Source organism: Diplotaxodon limnothrissa, linkage group LG14, assembly GCF_057381915.1.
Source record: "Diplotaxodon limnothrissa isolate DT_005_m linkage group LG14, D_limnothrissa_male_GT1.1, whole genome shotgun sequence".
NCBI classification, from domain to species: domain Eukaryota; kingdom Metazoa; phylum Chordata; class Actinopteri; order Cichliformes; family Cichlidae; genus Diplotaxodon; species Diplotaxodon limnothrissa.
This window is the reverse complement of record NC_140609.1, coordinates 2,618,793-2,631,336: the sequence shown is the minus strand read 5'-3', so window position 1 is coordinate 2,631,336 and position 12,544 is coordinate 2,618,793. Positions and strand designations below refer to the sequence as shown.

Here is a 12,544-nt window from a genome sequence, read left to right as displayed (position 1 = left end):
AGTGCAAAGACAAGTGGAAGCAGACAAAAACAACAAGCATGCATGCTACAAACTTTACCCGAGTCATTTAGACAGCTGTTAGCACAGGATTCTCCTTATGGGGACCTGATATGTTTAATATTGTGGCGAGCTCAGACAAGGAGGAGACGGAGGTATCGTTTGGTCTTGCTTCCCGTGAGCTAGCCAGGGAGCACAGCCGTTTATTGACATCTGCAGAAGAACACTGCCGCTAGCTACAACAACACACAGGGCGCCCTCTGACCCTGGAAGGACACACCGTTGCAGCGAGAGGGCGTCACCCGTCACTATGGCAACATAAACAAAACATAACTGTACAAACAGAACCCCGAACAGCCCTGACCCGCTACAATATGCTGCTGAGAATATAGCCCAGAAGAAGCGGATAGTATTGCTTTTATTTTGGAAAGAGACATTTCTCTGTAATAAACTCTCTTTTCCAAAGATGAGTGATTCCTCAATCAGATACAGGGCTCGCAAAATCGCTAGCCCGACGTCCCGGGGCTAGCGATTTTTCCAGTCGGGCTACCAAAATCTATCTCTGCCCTGCCCGTCGGGCTATTGTAGGAAGGAAAAATATATGTCAATGCTTTTGCATTCTTTCGGAAATGTAGCTGGGTAATTATGTCATTGGCATCGGTGAGCCACTGTCAATATGTGACATATTGTAATTGCGTTTGAATTTGCACTTGTTTTTTGCTTTCACTTTGCAATCGCGTGAACTGTGTATAGAGAGCGACAGCACTGATTGGTGAGTGATGATAATTTGTGCACCAATTCCTCTGACATCGTCTTATCAATCGTTAGCTTACTATGCAAACATGACAAGTGAAATCTCCCGCAGCTTAAACATGTGAGAGGTTGATCGTGCAGAGAATCGCTGAGCATTATGTGAGTGCGTGTGTAAAAGCAGCAGGATATATATTTTAGTTCTGCTGAGCCAAATAAGACAGGTCAGGGTGAAGAAGTGACAGCCAAAGAAAAGCTTACCACAAAACGGAGAAGTTATGACAAATCAGACTATAAGGCAAAAAGAAAGTGCAGCTTTATGGTTTCATGGACAAAATAATTTCTGTGGCTGCAATATGACGAGCTAAATAACCAGGGCTGCACATAAGTGGTCCGCAGGTGCGCATTCGCTGTCAAAAAACCCCAAAAAAACCACGCACAAGATATGAAGTTGCAACGCGTGTTTGCGTACATAAGATTTTCTGGAGGAGGACAGACATTTGTTTAAAACTCTTAAAGATGTCGAAGAAGCTCCTTTAAGCAATTACTTTGGTTTTCCTCCACCTCCAAACAAATGTCAGAAGGAGTCCGAACCACAAAAGAAGCATGTATTCTCGGAAAAGTGGTTGCAGGAGGTGAGCTGGCTTCAAACAAATGATGAACGCACAGAGATGTGGTGTGGAATGTGCCGTGAAAATCCCACTCTAGCAGACAACAACAGTGCTTTTTATATGGATGCAAACGCGCGTTGCAACTTCTTATCTGGTGCGCGTCTTTTATTTTGACAGCGAATGCGCACATGCAGACCACTTATGTGCACCCGTGTAAATAACATAATGTTCTGCCGGGTGTGTTGTTGGTTTTCTCTCGATTTCTGAGTCGACAAGCGCCTTTGTTACTGGGACCAGTCATTTTAAGAAAGCCCCCCATTAGAACCCATGAGAAATGCAAGAAATGCATTATTGCTCAGTCTGCAATATCTTTCCCAGAACAAACACCAATTGCAAATAACATACTAAAAATAAACCTGAAAAATCTGTTTAGAACAGCTACTATGTTGCAAAGAGTGAACTACCACTGGCAAAATTTAGCAGTCTTTGCAAACTTCAAAAAGCAAACGGCCTCGATCTTGGTTCCACTTGTCTCTTACCCGTGACTTCAGTGGAAATTTCAAATTCAGGATCTGACACAGACTGATTCATGTCCTACACAGTTCTTACAAGTTCATAGAAATTTCTGTTCAATTAGAACCAAGTATTTGAGTTGATGATTGTAATTTTTATACAATGTTGTAATTTGTGTTTCAACAATTTTTTGATTAATGTTTTGTTTCCTTTACAATATTATACATTAATGTATAATATTGTAAAGGAAACAAAACATCAATCAAAAAATTGCTCTATTTTTTATTCGGGCTACTTACATTTATTTTGGGCTACCAAAAACTGAAGAGTCCCTGCCCGAAGGGCTACCAGGGATTTTGAAATTTTGAGAGCCCTGAGATATATTTATTTTTTTAATTACTTTTGTTTCAGCAACATTAAATTTAAAAACTGTACTTTTGAGTTAAAATATATATTTATAATTTTAATAAATGACAAATTAAAAAGGCATGAACATTTTTTTTGTATCGAAAAAATATCGAACCGTGACACCAAAGTATCGAACCGAACCGTGAATTTTGTGTATCGTTGCACCCCTAGTATAAATGATCAAATTTCAATACTAAGGTTGAAATACTATTTTGAGATATAAGCTGAAAAATATTTTCAGAGTAAAGTCCAAATAATAGTTTCAGAATAAAATTCAAATGTGGAAATTAAAGCCTTCTACAAAATGCCTTGTGTAGATGAGATGGTGAAATTGTACTTCATAATCGGTTTTAGTCAAAGGAAATGATTTCTCTTTTAGCGCATCAACACAGTGTGGTGATAAATATAATGACATTGAAGAAGTGGTGCAGAAAGTTGGAACTGTTCAGAAGGAAAAACCACAAAACCCTGGAAGAGTTGGAGAGATTTGTACAAAATGAAATGGCTGACAATGGGCAGATGCAAGGACACTGATGGTAACACCCTTGTACAAAAAAGAGGATGTGTGTTGAACCACAAACTCATCTACACAAGGCATTTTATAGAAGGTATAGGAGCCGTGAAGGTTGTTTGCCTTGAAGCAACAACTCAAAATAGTATTTCGAGTTTAACCTTTTTTCTGAATGTGATGATATGGTTTTGATGTGTGTTTGGGAGTTTTATCTTGTTGGAACACCTAATTGTATCCAAGTTTCAACTGTCTTATTTGAGGGGAAGTTAAAGTATTTTTCTTCATTATTCTGTCCATGGTGTGCAATGTACCACTGGCAGCAAGATAGCCCCAGAGCATGACACCACCACTACTATGCTTGACAGTTGGTACAGTTGCTGTACAGTTGTTAAAACCTAGCATATCTCTTATCGTGCAAATGTCCGCTTCCCACATGCACGATTGATTTTGGAACAAGACAACATCTCGTGATCAGCAATGTCCTAGTCCATAGCCATGTAAAACTCGCTTCACTGTGGATAGCAATGCTGGTTTTCCAGTAGTTTCCAGTTCTTGACATGTTTGAGCGTTCGTGGTTCCTGGGTTGCTTCTGCACATCCTAACCAGTTTCCTGTCATCTGAGCATGACAGACTGGGTCTACTTGTCAACATTGACAAACTGGTGACACATCCAGTTTTACTGAGGTACAACTGAACTAATGATGTTGGGCTCTGAAATAAACACTTCTCTGTCTTCTCTTTTACCTTTACTTTGTTGGTCAAAGTGCTGTCAAACAAATCCTTTTTATGATGGGAAAAAGAAACTACCAGTTATAGTCAGTCATGATCACTAAGAAGTTAGCAGGCTTTGGCCTTGTCACGTTGAAAACATTTTACAACCCGCAGCACTATTTATCAAACGACAAACTGAGTCTATGTATATATTCTAGTCAACAGATGAGGACAGAGTTCTTAGCCTGACTATGAACATATTAAATCTTTGTTATTTCCCTTGTTGTCCGTTAAACAGAGCAAAGAATTTTTACCACAGCTTTTCCAAACATTTTAGTTTTATTTTGGATGCTTACATTATTTAACTTTGCACACAGAAACAAAATAATTTCACAAAAACAAAAAAAACCAAGGTCAAACTTATTAGCCCCCCTTATACTAACGAGCGGTTGTGTATCTTTTTTTGCAGGACAACAGTCTGCAGTGTTTTGCTATTTTTTTCAACAAGTCTCACACAAGCCTCCTGAACAATCCCACCCATTCTTCTTTGGTCAGTGTGTCACACTCCTCCAGATTTCATGGTCACCCACAGACTTTGGACTGTCTCTAGCTTGCTTCTGGTGCAGTCAAAAACAAGGAAAACGACAATAACATACTGAAGAACATCCTGAACATGTTCTGGGGATACTCTCTACCACTTCATCTAACTCACTCCAGAACTTTAAGGAGCTTGAATAGAAAAGCGACTGGACTCCTTTGAGTTTCCTGAAGACGCCTTGAAGACTCGAGAAAGTCTTTTCTATTCAATCTCCTTAGATTACCATGACTGAGAACCTACACAGCCTTACTCCAGAATTCCTCTTTCTCTTCTGACGTTCAACCAGTGGGACATATGCAATGGCAAATGTTTTTTTGTTTGTTTGCAAAACCGTTCAGATTGCATAATGATTTTTTTAATTACTAAATATTTTCAAAGCGTTGTAATTAAGTTACTTCAGAGAATTTATTTTATTTAAATAGGTTCATTTCCAGATAAGTGTTTTTCACATTTACATTGTACACATGCACTTGGTGTTAGCACAGCTATCCGAATCAGGGAGGTGAGTACTTCGATTAATAAGCAAACAAAAAGAGGAACAGAATTCTCAAATATATATAAAAAAATCATAATTGAGGAATTCCAAGCCAAGCAACAGACTGCATTTACAGAGTATGTCAAACATGAATTATCACTGTATAATTTAAATAACCCACAATGCTACAAATTCCTGTTAGAAATTGCACTTAGCTCAGTGGAAACACATCACGTAACAAAGACTGAGAAGTTTTTCTTTCCTGTGTAATGGTCGTTACTCTCTCGCAGGAAAAATCTGAATCATACAGGGCTCTGTCATGTTTTCCTAACTATACTAAGCTCAGTGAGTGATCTATTCTAAAACGATTTTATTATTTGACATCCTCAATTTCAGACTAGCTGCATTGTTTGTTAAAAGCAACTCACTCCTAGAGACAATGAACGTCACCATAATAGTGCAAAACAGTTCTCTTAAAGTCCATCCATGCAGAGTGTATTTAATCACAGATGAGCCTTGTGCATACATTGGTAACTATACAACTTGCGCTGCAGCATGGTGGGACAACAGCTCGTAGGAAGGCGAGTATTAAAGAAACAGGTGGTGCAGGTGGTGATGTTGTGTTGCAAATGAGATAAAACGAAGTGGCAGGATGAACTGGGGGAGCATGACAGTTTCTTCTCTGCAGGGGAAGGTTCATGCACAGTGAAAGGCTGGCAGCATGAAATAGCTCAGTAAATGTTACTTGTAAACATTGTTTGCAGTGCCTCACAATTGAAGAAGATTTCCTTTAGGGCCACCAGGGTGTTCACACAGAGAGAAGTTCACTATTATAGACACATGTACAGAAGCAAAGGGCTGCCAAAAAGCTTTTTCTGAGAACTTATACCAGGTGTAGGAAGCAGGCTCAGGGAAGTGAAGACACCAAACAACAAACATTAAAAACATAATCGAGGGGATGCACCTATCCCTTAAGATGCACTGTGCAATTAACAACTATTAGAAACCTCACAGGGTGGGGGTGCATTATGGCAAATGAGAAAACATGATACTTGCAAACATTACATGTATTTATATAGCAACACACACAATGTAGTAGCTTACTGGTCTGTGATGGTAGCAGCACCTTCAGTTTATATTCAAGGTAAGTCTCCAGTGATTAAATAAACTGATAATAATACATAAATATGTTTAACACAGAGTGCGCACACAATTTTGTTGACAGAGTGATGAGTTGGAGAAGAAAGAAAAGGTGAAGCACATCTAAAAGGAATATTACTCTAAGATCATCATACAATAAAAGAAAGTAGAAAAATATATATATTTGTTCTAAATGAACAATTCAACTTACTTTTCAATACTTGCTATAAAATGCATAAGATTTTACACCAGCAACATTATTTAATGCTTACAATTGTTACTAGAAACTGAGGTGACATAAGACACATTTCATCAGCATTTCAGGAAGGAATTTAAAAACAAAGACACAAAATTCATCCAAAACAAACTTTTTATAAATGTCGACTGTTTGAGTGGTGAGCAGTGAGTCTTCCCTCCGTAGGACAGTTGCTTAGAGTCGTAACAATATGCAGGAGGAAGCTGCAAACTTATGGAACAGAAGCACCACTGCAAATGACGGTGACAGTGGGAGGGAGCAGGTGTGTGTGTGTGTTTTAGCACACACATACTGTGGTACTTTTATGCTGCTGGAGAATGGAGGAGACATTATTGGTGTCTTTCTGTTTCTTCTCTGCGTTGTGTTGCACCAGTGGCGGTCTTTCGGCAGTCCTGCGCCGGGCTTTCTTTGCCAGCAGGCCCGATGGGCTTGATGACACGTCAATAGTTCTTTTTCTGGTGGGTGTCCTGCTGCCAGCTGTCCTGTCCGTTGCACTGGACAGGGCGGGCAGCTCGGGGCTGCCGTTTGAACACAGCGGAGTCAGAGCAAAGGGGTCAGATAGATCCATGTGATAAAAGCTGTTGCTTCCCGATAGCCCATCTCGTCGCTCCAACGCAGAGAAGAGCTCACATGTGGCCGCGGGAGAGTCCTCCTCTGGAAGTCGCTGTAGAAGAAGACAATGGAATAACAGTCAAGTCCAGCACTTATATGTGCATACCACACCTTAAACCAGGGATCTATTGTTCCTCACCTGAACAAGAGGAGTGTCTGCGCGAGATATGGAGGTGGGGGGACACTGAGACACCTTGGCTAGGTCTAGCAGCACTTCCTCATGGTGCAGGGTGTCCTGGCAGGTCCCAGGCTCTTGCAGGGCAATTACTATGGCGCTTGTATTGTCTGCACGCAACATCCGCTGGCGCCACCGCAGCAAAGCATGACTGACCAGCTGCCTGGCACTCGAGACCCCACATGGTGCCTGCAGCAGTAAATGCTGTTAGTACACCGACTAACACGGCTGATATGAGGTGGACATTACTTTTTACTTATGGGCTATAAGAGACATCAACCCACACATGCAGGAACAGGGCAACCATCTATACTGATAGCAGCTAAAGCATAACCACTCACCATTTCCTCGTCATTATTCTGACACATGGAGATGGCCTCTTGAGGAGGAACCATATTCCACAGACCATCGCTGCCCAGGATGATGTAGCGATGTTTTTTAGGGTCAAGAACCACCACACTAGTGTCAGGCTCTGGAGAAACTACAAACTCTCCACTGTAGAAGTCGTAACTCCATAGATCGCCTGTGGCAGAAAAGGAAAACTTTAATGAAGGAACTACGAGCCACACATGCTGTGTGACTCTGAGTCTAACCATCACTACCCTTTTTCTTGAACTTAGAAGTAGCCTATTTGAACAGAAGCTCTACAGAGCGCAGACTTTGTGCCCAATTGCTAGTGAAAATAAAATCATGGTTCTGGTACTCTGTTTTGTATTATTCTAGTCATCCTCACAGCTTCTTCACTGGGATTACAGTAAGTTAATGCTCCTACCTAAAGCTCGAGCTACTGCCAAGAATGGTATCTGGTCGATCACAGTACTACGACGGACTGGACCATTGTGGCTGAGTCTTGGCCTCTTCCACACCACCCGATTCACCCCAGACTTCTTGATCACGCTGTTCATACAGAGAGGAGAGAGAAGCTGCCATTTAGAAGAGTCAGACTACAGCAACAAGAATTACACACAGGTGCCAATCGATTCAATACACCCAACAAAAACAGTCATACACATCACAAACACACAGCCTTTTAAAGACAGACGTACATTTTTGACCTGCACTAATAGTCCAGTAGTGTGTGGCTTCAAGGCTGGGTTTGAGTATAGCAAGTCCAGTCAGGTATAGTTAAAGGATATTAATCTGGTCAGGCAAGCAATGAGACAACCTCCAAAACAGGAACATTTAGAGCAGCATATTTATCTAGCAATGTCAGAAATAATACAATTCTCTCTTGATCAAACAAAAAAAGGTTGTTACATTCTATCAGCACATTAAAGTTTTACTGAAGAATTATTAAAAATTGGCATAAACTGTAGCAACATTTCTTTTAAATTAACAAGCGATGGACTTGGGGGTGGATCCGTAAATTGTTTTGTCTGTTTGTTCAGAGTTTATCTTCAGTTTCTGTCCCTGTTACATTAAAGTTTAATAATCACATTTAAAAATCAAGATTTCAGATTCTAACTGAAAAATCTATTTAGGTAAATGACAATGAAAGACAGTATTAAAGATGATATTTAAAACAAACTTTTATTCAACCTATGATGAAGACAGACTGGAGCAAGACTGAAAGGATTTTTTTCTTCCGTCCTGTTTTTTTTAAGATGAATGTCGTGGTAATCAGTGACACGTGTTCATATTTCTTTGTGCACGGTAATAAAATCGGGACACTGCTTCTTATTTACCCGTTCCCATGGTAATTCGTTGTGTCGGGGCTCTGTTGATGATGGCTTTCTTTCCCTGTTCACGTATGCAATTAACTCAGAGTAAAGATACTCAGAGTGGAATGTTTTCAGAGCTAATCAACTCAGTTTTACTTTTTAACTTAGAGACTGTTGTTGTTCATGAAAACATGTTAGGGCCCTAATCAGAAAGCTTAAATATGAAGAAAAGCAGAAACAGTGACAAACACAGTAAATGGGAAATGGACTGGTACTTTTATAGTATTTTTTTATATACTAAATGAGCACTCAAAGTGCTTTTTACTAGCCTCACATGCATCCGTTCATATATAAGCACTTTTTTTCTATGCTAAGAACCGTTTATAACATTTGTGCACACACTCACACTCTGATGGCTGCATCAGGAACAAATCAGGGTTCAGTATCTTCCCCAAAGATACTTCAACATGCAGACTGGAGTAGCTGCAGGAAGACTGATTCTGAAACCTTCTGACTGGTAGATAACCTGCTCTGGCAACCACAGCTGGCCTCAAAAGCAGCTGTGGCTCAAAACAATGCTGTTTGATTAAAAGTTCAAATGAAAGCCGTCTGTGTGCAGATGAACTTCTTTGTTTAGTTTACAACGATCTTTAAATTGGGCAGATTTCTGATAAACTCTGCTGCAGGTGGACAGCCCTTTTCAATCTGCAGCATGCAGGGTCGGGTCTAAAGGGGGGGCATGGGGTGTACTATAGAGATTGGCAGACCACGTGGCTTTCGCGCATTGCATGCTGGGAACTCGTGGCAAAACAATCCAAGTACCGCATCAAATGCAAGCATTTGCAGCACCGCAAAACGTTCATTCTCCGGTTCCAATACCTTCTTGGTTTTTCTTTGCCCCCCAAAAAAGGAATGTACAAAACGAAGGAGAACAATGCCGGACCGTACAAAGACAGACTTGATGAAAAGTCAAAGAAAAGATACGAGGAAAAAATCAAAGGAGTGAAAGGGTCAGACCCTTACGAGCACACAGAGTGGACAAAAGACGTTAGCGTGCTGCCCAACTTTCACCACGCTCATATTTATAATTATACGCTTCTTGGAGTGAGCGCATACACTCATGAAGTTTAGTAACTTCAGGTCACTGCAACGAGCCCAGGTACAGTTTACCGACGGATGGGTGCAGGACCTTGAAATGCACCGTGTAGAACAAAAGACCATTGTACGAACAAACGTAAGTTTACCAGTCTCACAAATCGTCGAGACTGGTAAGTGACAATAATATTGTATGCTGTAATCGTACTGGGCTATTAGTGATACAAAAAAACTGTTTTACCCTGTGGAAAAGTATATGTTTTTGTCAAATGTACCATGGTAATAACAGAAGCGAAACGCAATATTGTGTCAGGACAATTCACTGTTTATGCACAATAAATAAAGGAGCATAGCGCGACAATTTCTGTTCAGCGCCAGACTTGTAACCTATATCACCAATTATGTTATGAAAATGACGTATTAACTGCTACAAAACACTGACCTTTGTGGAAATGTTTGGAGCAGACTAACATGTGAGCTGGAGGGTTCTGGGACGTTGTATTTGCTCTTTGAATGGCTGCAATCCAGGCCATCCGTCACCTCTTTGTTACTTCGGAAACATGGCTCGAACAATTTCTCTTCAACGACGTAATCCGATAACAACCGATCTCTTTACCCGTCGGCTTCCCGTGGCTGTCATGCGACCGGCTATTGCAGTTAATAATACAACGGCTTCTTGACATTTTTGTGTTTCTTTTTATCGCTGTGTGACTGATTTCAATTGAAAGCCTGCGTGCGCTATAGTACCTCTTGCCACGAGTTCCCAGAATCCTTTGCGGTTTTACCCCTGAATGACGTCACATTTTCAATCTCTATACTGTATTTCTCTTAAAGCTCAATTAATAGTTATTTGCAGGTTTAGACTTTTAATAACATTTACAAATAACTTATGTTACACTATTATAGATAAAATAAAACAGCAATATATAGAGTAATGAAAATTTGTATTTACCCCATAGGACAGTAGGACAGATAGGACAGTAAACATTTACAAGGGATCTATAAAACTATGGGGTCAGTTGGGGGGTGGGGGTGACAAAATGTTGGGCTGGGCCCTGCTTACCTTCCTCCTAGACCTTCAATACGCTCCCTCTCTTTGGGAAGTTCTGGTTTATGGTCCTGCGTGACTTCCACAGCTCTGATGAATGGGACTGAAGGGTCATCCTGGACACCTAGAACCACCGCAGAGTCCCCAACATGGGCCACATACATGCGGTTTCCTCTGAGCACCACTACACTGGCTGTGGTACCTGATGTACTAGGAAGGCCTGTAAGTGTCTTTGGCCATTCAGCTGAAAATACAGAAGGCAGAAAACGAACACAAGCTTATTGTTTATAAAACATTACTGCACAGTGTTGTGAGGTACACCGAACAGACAGGTAGAACATACTGGCTTCTTACATATCAATGTGCACTGATCTGTTTTTGTTTACCACGCTAAAAGAGATGTATGTGACCTCAAGGTCGGTTTTTATTCGTCCAGGAGGTAGTTTTATAAGCAAAGTCACACATGCGCTGCACAAGCACTTTGTGTGTGTACATATAATCTGTGACCAGCTGGAAACAGCTGACAAGTCCGAACATATCCAACCAGACACCTGAACACACTGCCGTGGTCCAAGGCATACACAGACTAAATAGAATCGATGAGGCGTTAAAAAGGGTAATAACTACGTCTCTGTAACGACACACTAGATTGAGGCCAGTGAGACCATAACACTTTGTGGGTTTCCATTATACATTAGATTGTGAACATACTTCTGAACTGTTCGGTGTCTGCTGTGACGGGCTTTGTTTGGCGAATACCGGGCGGCTACAGCTAACTTCGTTAGCTCCGCTAATTCCAATGCTAATTCCAACATTTACTTATAACTTGATCTTAATTGAACAAACAAACAAACAGAGCCTGGGCACAATGGCGAGGAATTTGCTGGGGTATCTGGCAATTACCTAGCTCTCTGGTCGAGATCTTTCTTTTTAAGGCTCTACTGAGCCCGTGGAACATTCTAGTAAATCCGGCTTTCATAGAGCTAGCAATGAGCTACGGTCGGTCAACACTCAGCTGGGTGTAGGCCAGATAATATAGTCTGATTTTGAGGTTTGGCGTTAAGTTCACGTTACTTAAACACAGAGAAGCACAAAGTAGTAACAGCTTTTACGTGTCACAACTTAATAGTTTTAGTAAACTTACGCAGTTTCTTCCACATAGCATGGTGGCATGCTACAAACCCTTTGCGTATGGCAGAGCAGACCTCCCGGTCACAGTCTGACCAGAATCCCCGCTGTTTCTTCATGAACTCCCAAAGATAGTCTCGCGCAAACTGCGCAGCCTCGCGACCCCCGTGACCATCAAAAACGGCGAAGAATGCTACGGAACGGCGGGAACAAGTCGGGGTGTTCGGCTGAACTTGCGGCGAGCTTAGATCTCCTGGTGACGGCGTTTCTACCGATATACCCTCGTCTTCTGTTTGTACGAGTTCACTGGATGCGTTTAAAACCTGCGGGGACTCCACGGTTTTATCGGCCCGGTCGGGATAAGTGTCCCCAGCCAGAGAATTGAACGTGTAGTCTCTCCGAATGTTCTCCTCTGGGTCACCCGTCGTCGGCTCATTTTCTCCCGGCTCAGGCTCTACTATGACCTCGGTCACATCTTCCATGTATTTCCTGCCTCCTTGATCGGTAAAAACACTCACTCGCATCAGTAATGCGTTTTCCATGGCTCCAAAGTTGAGGCCCGCTCCAATTTTATTTAATATTGTTAGTATATAGAATAGAAAGACAGTACAAATTATCGCAGAGCCGCGTCCTGCCTTTGTTTATGTGGAGTGTAGTAGGCATGCTCGAGCGTGTTGACGTCAGAATTTCCCTTCTTCTTGTACGTAGACGTGGCAAAGCAAGTGCAGCTGTCACCGGAGTGCTGTTGCCCTCTAGAGGTCTTGCTCCGAGCCAAACCGCGACTTAAGAGCAAAAATATTGACTTTAATGGGGTGGTCACGTCAATATAAGGTGGTCATCAAAAAGAAACCGCGT

At 41.5% G+C, this 12,544-nt stretch overlaps 1 protein-coding gene across 1 annotated transcript; it reads right to left on the bottom strand.

The window, feature by feature from the left end:
• Positions 1–6,099: 6,099 nt before the first annotated feature.
• LOC146618228 (protein phosphatase 1D-like) lies at positions 6,100–12,329 on the bottom strand. The gene is made up of 6 exons (XM_085370746.1): positions 11,706–12,329; positions 10,577–10,805; positions 7,530–7,654; positions 7,099–7,280; positions 6,722–6,946; positions 6,100–6,634 (listed from the first exon to the last, which is right to left on the bottom strand). The coding sequence occupies exons 1-6, from the start codon at positions 12,229–12,231 to the stop codon at positions 6,248–6,250; spliced, it is 1,674 nt and encodes a 557-aa protein (XP_085226872.1). The 5' UTR covers positions 12,232–12,329; the 3' UTR covers positions 6,100–6,247.
• Between the last annotated feature and the right edge of the window lie 215 nt (positions 12,330–12,544).

Coding starts and splice junctions, on each gene's coding strand:
- LOC146618228 (XM_085370746.1), bottom strand. CDS start 12,231: ATGGAAAACGCATTACTGATGCGAGTGAGTGTTTTTACCGATCAAGGA. Junction 7,655..10,576: donor ATTGAAGGTCTAGGAGGAAG/GTAAGCAGGGCC, acceptor CTGTATGAACAG/CGTGATCAAGAAGTCTGGGG. Junction 6,635..6,721: donor CAGACACTCCTCTTGTTCAG/GTGAGGAACAAT, acceptor CTTCTTCTACAG/CGACTTCCAGAGGAGGACTC.